General features: G+C 36.5%; 1 protein-coding gene across 1 annotated transcript; it reads right to left on the bottom strand.

Moving 5' to 3' along the window:
- Positions 1-590: 590 nt before the first annotated feature.
- Positions 591-1,169, bottom strand: LOC149264987 (uncharacterized). Its single transcript, XM_089401414.1, has one exon. The coding sequence runs from the start codon at positions 1,167-1,169 to the stop codon at positions 591-593; it is 579 nt and encodes a 192-aa protein (XP_089257540.1).
- Between the last annotated feature and the right edge of the window lie 7,142 nt (positions 1,170-8,311).

Below are 8,311 nucleotides of genomic sequence, written 5' to 3' on the forward strand. Positions count from 1 at the left end.
CTAGTTAGTGCAAGGTTTTGCTCATTAGTGATTGTTTTGGGAATGGATTTGATGAGTTCAGCAAGTGCTTCTGTTCTATCTACCTCTAGCTCCTGAGCTATGCTGCTAAAATGCGTAGTGAGCAGGGTAGAAATTCCTTGATGATTCTGGATAATTTCCCCCTGTTCGCTTTTTAAACTGAGGATTTTATTGGCGCCTCTGTAGTCCAGTGCTGATCTGTGAAAGAATTTGGTATTCTGTTCCCCTTCCTTGAGCCACTGAATCCGGGACTTTTGTTTCCAAAGGGTCTCTTCCTGTTGGCAACGAAGCTGCCATTGTTGCATCAAATTTTTTTCTTTGTTTGTTGTTTCTAGGTTGCTATCTCCAGTTATCCAGCCTTTGTGAATCTACTCTAGCTTCTCCTCTATCTTGGCTTTTTCTTTGAATATGTTCCCAAAAACTGTTATATTCCATGTTTTGATTTTATTTTTGATGTATCTCAATTTACCCTGTAGTTTGTACATTTTGGTGCCTCTGATATCCATCGGTTCATGCCACCACTTCTCAACAAGTTGAGTAAAGTTCGGATGATTAAGCCAAAATTTCTCAAATCAAAATGGCTTATTTCTAGGAGTACCCTGGATAGCAGCAATCAAAGAAATGGGCCAATGATCTGACCGTCCACTAGGTAGGATGTCTGATATTACTATTACTCCCTCCAACAGAATACTTTCAGATATTAGAAATCTGTCAAGACGAGAGGCGATTTGTCTTTCACCTCCCCTTCTGTTATTCCAAGTGAAAGCCCCACTCGTAGGGTGGACATCCACTAATTTAGCTGTGTTGCTTAAATCCAAGAATGCTTCAGAATCTTTGTTGAGTTTCCTAATCCCTCCTTTCTTCTCCAATAGTGTGGTTATCATATTGAAATCCCCTCCTATGATTGCCTTCGCACTGGGATATCTGAGCTTCAGATTCAATAAAGTTCTAAGAAAAATGTATTTCTCTTCTAACTTCTGAGGCCCGTACACATTGGTGCACAAATAGGTTTCTGAATTGCCTATCACTTGAACTTCTATGGCTATAAAGGACCTGGTAGCTTCAGAGGAGAGGATTTTGATTACATGCGGATTCCACAGGGTAACTAAACCTCCCTCCCATCCATGACTAGCGGTTTCCAGGTATTCCATTTTTCTACCTAGCTTTTTGCTTGCATTATAAATAGTATTACTTGCGCATTTGGTTTCTTGCACAAATATAATGTCAGGTTTTTCCTTTTGGACCTTCCTCTTTAAGAGTCTCTGTTTTATTTGGCTATTGAGCCCTCTAGCATTCCAAGAGATGACTTTAATTATAACACAAAAAATTAGTAGCTAAGAGAAAAAGCTTTTAGAGCTTTCATCTTACCAGAGTTTAAAAGCATTTGTCCCAATTCCTGCAGTGCCTCATTATTGGATCTGCGCCCTCTCTTCTTCTTTTGTTTGGAGCTGGTGGATGTTTGAAGTAGGCTTTTTGTTCGGAGTCCCATTCCTTTTGCTACGCCCAGATTCTTGTTTTGCCTATTAATCTCTGCTTTCTGTTTTGCTATGAATATCTCATTAATTTTCCTAACTTCCTCTTCCGATATGTTTTCCATCCCCTTCCTTTTCCAGTCTTCCACCATGTCTGGTAGGTTAAATCCTTCCTGGTATAATACCTCATTAAGCTCCATTACCTCACTTCCTATGTCACTTATGAGCATTTTTGAATCTTCATCTGCCCCTTTTGTTCCTTCCTGAGTCTGTGCCGTAATGTTTTGAATATTTTCCTCCATTGATTTGGTTACATACTCTGTTGTAGTTTTGTTTGCTTCAGAGGTATTTTGTTCCTTATTTTTGTCCTCTGATTCGGTTTCAGTCTCCAGTACTTCAAAAGCGTTACTAGTATTACCTTGTGTTGCGCTTGTTCTGATTGGGCGTTTCCTGTTTGCTCTCTGTCTTGCTCTTGGCCGAATGAAGGTGTCCCTATTCTTTTCTGCCTGATCTCCCTTGAGTTCTTCCGTTATTTTGTTTAATGGACATTCTCTGATTAAATGTCCATGCTCATGACACTTCCTGTAGCGAAATGGAATTTGCTCATAGTCAATGGCTTGGAAATAGTCCTCATCCCTATATTCCAACCACAGTCCTTCATGCAATGCCCCCGATACATCCAACTCCACACAGATTCGAGCACAGGACGTATATTTTCTCTGTAGAGTGGCTTCTGAAGCTTTGATAAAAGTCCCTAAATTGTCACCTATCTGTTTCAGAGCTGAATGTCCCCAATAGTCTATAGGTAGTGCGAAGAGGTGAATCCAGACTGGCACTTTCTTGAAGGTTTCTTTTTCTGGCACGAAGTTGGGTTTCCAAGGCCTCATATATAGGCCCGCTGAAGCGAAGAAATAAGGTCCACCATCAAATATTCTATCCTTGTCCTCCAGATTCAAAAAAACAACAGTGAAAAAACCTTTGGCTCCTAGGTGCAGTCTAACATCACCTTTGGGTTTCCATTGATGCTTTATCCATTGACACAACGCCCTTTCCGTTGGCCAGAGTCCCATGAACTTGCAAATCACTGCATGTTCAGTCATATGTTCTCTGTAGGCTTGAATCTCTGGGTCCGTTATCACCACCCTTAGGGCCTCTGCTGTTTTAGGCTTGCATGGGCCTTGAGTCATTTTGCCATTGAGGTTTTCTGGTTTGTTCCCCTTCTCCTCGCTCTCTTTTTCCAGGGCTCCCTTTTCACCATCTTCTTGCTCCTTCTCTTGTTTATTCTCATGTGCGGGATGTGCCTGCGCTACCTTCTCCTTGCTTCTACTGTCTGTTCTATCGTCGCTCTCCTTTCCTTTCAGTTTTTGAGTGCCGTGTTCCTCCTTGCCCTCATATCTTCTCCTTCCCTTGCTTATCCCATCCTCGTTTTGTGACCTTTCATACCCTACAACTTGCACACCTTCCTGTGTTGTTTGTTTGTGCATGATTATCTGTTTGTAAGTAGGGGTCCCTATGGACCCCTCGTTTACCATCTGTCGGGTCAGGATCTGTCCCCTCTTTAAAAGTTCTGCCACTCTAACCCTGCTCCTTTACAGTTTCAAACCCTAGGTCTGAAAATTCTGTGAACTGTAAACCCCTGTTTCACCCAACTTGCGCCTCCTGGAGCATTGTCTTTAATTGAAACTTGAGATAAGAAATTGATTGAAATACTTTAAAAAGTTGTTCATGCAATGGTATATGGGTGGGTAACAAAAAAGTTCATATATATATATATATATATATATATATATATATATATATGGATGACTTTATAATTCAAATAATTTAGTTTTAAAATTGAATTGTAATAACATACATGTTGATTGCACCAAAAGGCACTTTCGACAAGCCAATATGAAGCATGATTGTAATTCTTTTCATGCTCAATATTAAATTGGTACATGATATATTTTAGTTCATTTTAAGTATTAAAGTGACTTGCATCATAACTTAAGATTATGCTTATTTTCTTAGTCTATGAAACTAGAAATCAAAATTGTTATATTTTGTAATAAAAGTTATAGTATATAGAAAAAAAAATTAAATTAACAAAATAATTTTAACAGATCCATAAACTTAAAAAATTAATGAACATCCATAAACAATATTAATACAAATCCATAAACTGAAATAATGAATGTATCAATAAACTATCCATATGAAAATATATACAAATTACAAATATCACATGAACATCCATAAATTGAAATAATAAGCATCCATAAACTAAAATAATGTTCATGTACATCCATAAATTGTCCATGTATGAAAATATACAAAGTTTGTATCACATGTGAATGTGTCCTGTGAAATTAGCCTTAAAATATACAAACTATCCACTTTACATACCACGAGAACTCCTATGTGAGTTATGTCACGCAAAGTAAGTGTATAATATCTAGAACTGCAATATAACGCATTCAAATTCAAACTAATTGATCATTATTTGTACAAAATAAACAATATGGAAATAAATGGCTTCGAATCACATTTTTAATTACATATACATGAATCTACTAACCTCAGTCGAGTCCAAATGCAAGTCAAATAGGATGGGGGTTTGATGAATCTGGGTTTGGTGCTCCCCTTCTTGTGGCTCAATGATTGGGGCATGCATCGATGGACCCGCATCATTAGTGCCTCTAAAATCCTGCTTTCAACTCATGTATCCACATAACAGGGACATTAACACACTATGCATATGGGCCTCTGCACATAATGGCAAGGAAAAATTATAATTAGTATACAAATTAATTAGCATATATGTGTAACTTAAAAAAAGAAAAGGTTGAAATATTAGGAATAGTTTTTCTTACCTCAACTATTGGTCCATGTGGTTGTACATAGTAATTTTCCTCCACATTAGTTTCATGAGATGGAGGTGGAGGTGGAGGAATATCCATGGAAACACATTCTAGTGGAGGATGGCCTGGTTGATCAACTGCCCTCTCAGATGACCTCATAAGGTCATCCATGTAGTTGGGTTGTGTTTACATGTTATCATGAACTTATTAATATAAAGTCAATCTAATATGAACTAGAAATTACTATAAATAATTATGCATAATTTGAAAATAAGAGTCAAATTTGTGTGTGTGTGTGTGTACCTGGTTTGTGTTACATGAGTCGTGCACCCTCCAAGTGTCACGAATGCCATCGTGATACATACATGCATATGTCAAAAGTTGGTCAATGGGTAAACTCCTAAGAAATGAATCATCATATAAGGGCACTTGTGGGTGATGAGGCAATGGTGGTGATCTCCTAATCTCTGCATCCAATGCAACATGCACACTGACCAATAACGTCTGCATATTGTCTGTAATAATATCCCTTGTCTCAACACTGAACTGCGACAACTTCTCTAGCTCTGTCAGTAATACCAAGCTCTGAGATGATAGTGGTAAGAATCTCGGAGGTGGTGGTACATGCCCATGGTCCCTATGATCCCCCTTGTGATCATAGGTACGTCCCATGACAGGTCCATAATAATGTGATCTTGTATTAGTGTAATCTGGCCTTATATGTAACATGAACTCTACATATATATTCTTGGAAAAATAAATAACAACCTAATCATGGTGGGGAAACTGGCTCGAAGCTCCAATGAATCGATCATACGCATAAGGGGCTACATCAACATTCCTAAAATATTTCAGTGGAATCAGACCTCTATGTCTAGCAGGGTGATTCAGAGGGATGTTGAACAACTCCCCACAAACACCAATGTTCTTGGCAGTCTCTTTCACGACCTCCCAAGTATGTGGTCTATAACCTCATGCCTCCTAATCCTCTGTATGGACTGCATGAGGTGGTTTTGTGGGCCTGGCCTCTAGTATGTCTCGATCAACCTATTGATGTTATCCAACTCAAAGACAAACTACATATAGTATGTGAAGTGGCAGGGATGTTGCGCAACTCTTGTGTGATCCACATATGTCGGGTCATTACATCCTCCGATGTGATATGAGTTGTAGTATTGTCCCACGGAGGGATTTATGCTATACTTTGATCCTCAACTTTGGCTTGATGAGGGTTTACAAATCATAAAACACGATTTAACATATATAACTAACAAACTGGAAGCATAATAACATATACATTAAATTCAAACACATCAATTGAAGACAATTTCAAGACATAAACACATAAAGTTTAAAGAGGATTTCAAAATGTAGGAGGTGTACCTGAAAGAGGTGAATAAGGTCCACTAGAGGTAGCATGATCATCCATAGAGACAAAAACACTTCCTCTAACACTCTGACTAGTTTCAGAGGCAGGATCTCTGAGTGGAACGTGCACTCTAGGTGGCCTACGTGATCTATCACAAGCCCGACCATGTATAACAGAACCCCTCACACTGTGACAATTTGTAGTTGGGGTGCGTGTATGGGATGTCTCTGTATATTACATATAAACTATTCCAAGAAAAAAATGCTGACTAAACTATTACATATAATACATATAAACTAATCCAAGAAAAAAATGTTGACTTAGAAAGAATGTTGACAAAAAAATCGTTTCTAAACTCAAGAATAATATAGCCTAAAGTTCTAAACTTTAGAGTCTATTTTTTGATAATTTATCAACCAAAGTATGTTGAGTTCCATGTGAACACAATTGAAAGAAGTGATCAAATCTACCTTCACACTTTTTCTCATTTCTAAATAATGCATTTTATTCTTAAGGCATAAATACGTAAAAATTTGAATAAAACTATTTACAAAACTAATAAAATTTCATTCCAACTAAATACTCCAATAGACTTTAAGTCGTTAATATTTAACTTTGACACATGACATATACTAGGCACAAGCACATGAAGACAATGTTTCCTGTACACCACACTACATAATGGAACAAATGGTACAAATTAGCAAATAGTCAAAATGATTTTATTCACTAGAACAAATGCACTTTTCATGATGGATTTAATGTATCTATCAATGATGCATTGTTGAAACATGAACTTATATATATAGCATTTTTAAAATAATTATGCTATGTTAAATGTTATAGTTATATTATGTTATAATTATGCACAATACTATGTTATGTGATGTTATGTTACACTATGTTATATTATGAACTATATATATATTATGTCAAATAAATTTATGTTAGGACACACACACACACACACATATATGTTATGTTATATATATATATAGTTATGCATTGTTATAAATTTATAATTGTATAGTTATATAGTTATGTTATGAACTATAGTTATGGTTATGTTGTAACATGTTGTGTGTGTGTGTTAAATAATTACGCTGATAAGGGTTTTTCTCTGCAGGGTTCGAGTATGAAGGCATTGTTCACCTTGACCAATGGTAGAACGTTATTTTCATCTTCCTTCAGGAAATTACAATCCGATATGTGGAACAAGTTTTGCAGAGTTTTAGGTAGGTTTGAGTCTATAAATAGTCTCAAACCGACTTTTCACCTGGTAGTCGTTTCAGGAAAGGATTCAACATGACTTGGGTAGTCTCAGTAATCCATCATGAATGATCATTTTGCAGGTTCAACTCTTCTATAACATGGGGATCTAAATTTAAGGTTTAGGGATAAACGAAAATATCATGAAGAAGCACCTTAGTAAAAGAATTATCATGTACAACCAAGTATTTGAGATTTCTCAAATCGAGAAGCTTAGAAGGCAGAGACCTAGAGAACAAATTACTGCCCACAACCAAGAACTGTTGGGTTTTGCATTCCCCCAATTCATTAGGAAAAAAACTCATAAGAAAATTCATGTTAACGTTCACATGAGCCATAGAAGTTGGAATGAAAACTTCAATTGACAAGTTTTCAATAAGGCTATTGAATGACATATTGAACACCATAAGCCTTCCACATTGTGACGATTCAGAAGGACTCGAATCATTGGCATCTCGTAGGATATATCATGGCATTTGAAACCAAGACATTTAACGGCTTTGTTTTAACTTCCTAGAGGGGCATTTGAGTCTAGAAATCATTCTATATGTCTTTCAGTGTCGAGGTTAGAATATTTTCAGAGGATTTTTGTTGTCCGTAGCTAGATCTCTTACTCATGGCTTCACATGACTCACAAGGTATGTCAATGAAACAAAAAAAGAAACCATTTATGGCCATAGACTGTATTTAGACGAAATACCAACAATAATGTTTTAAAAACATGTAAATGGAGCTTTGTTGTGTCAAATCTTTAAAATTTAGTGAATTTAGTGTCGATTTCCCACACTTGGTCTTCATATAATATTTTATGGCAGTTATTGAATCAAATCCATGCATTAGGTGTATTTAACATGGATATTGGACCCAATGTGTAGCCTCAGAAATCCCAAATATATATTTCTAGTTTAACTTAAGAAATCCCAAAACATATTTCCATTTTACCTCTAGAGATCCCAAATACATATTTCCAGTTTATCCAAATCACACAGTCTAAGTCTTTTGTGATTTTTCTTTTAACCAATTTTACTCTAAATCCAATGAGCTCTATAGCCTCTAAGTACATATCATACCCATGTTTACATATATCTGGTCCATTGTATAAAAGTGAATGAATTTGTAGATATTAGAGAAGAAGAGGAGAAAGGTTCAAGTTGTCTATGTAAGAGGGAAATAGACATAATACAATTAGAATTGTAAGAGATGGCTTGTTATTTCAATGCTTTGAGTAAGAATCGACGAATATGAATAAGAGATCTTCTTTAGACCAAGGGTTGACCCTGGATATGGAAAAAGAGTCTCCATCGCAGGCATTGAAGCTTAATGGATACTAGCTTGGGCAA

This window comes from Pinus tabuliformis, chromosome 6 (assembly GCF_031772625.1).
Source record: "Pinus tabuliformis cultivar Carrire ecotype Pingquan chromosome 6, CPIR1, whole genome shotgun sequence".
Lineage (NCBI taxonomy): Eukaryota > Viridiplantae > Streptophyta > Pinopsida > Pinales > Pinaceae > Pinus > Pinus tabuliformis.

What these genes read in the sequence shown, in the direction of transcription:
- LOC149264987 (XM_089401414.1), bottom strand. Translation starts at nt 1,169, where the DNA reads ATGGAATACCTGGAAACCGCTAGTCATGGATGGGAGGGAGGTTTAGTT.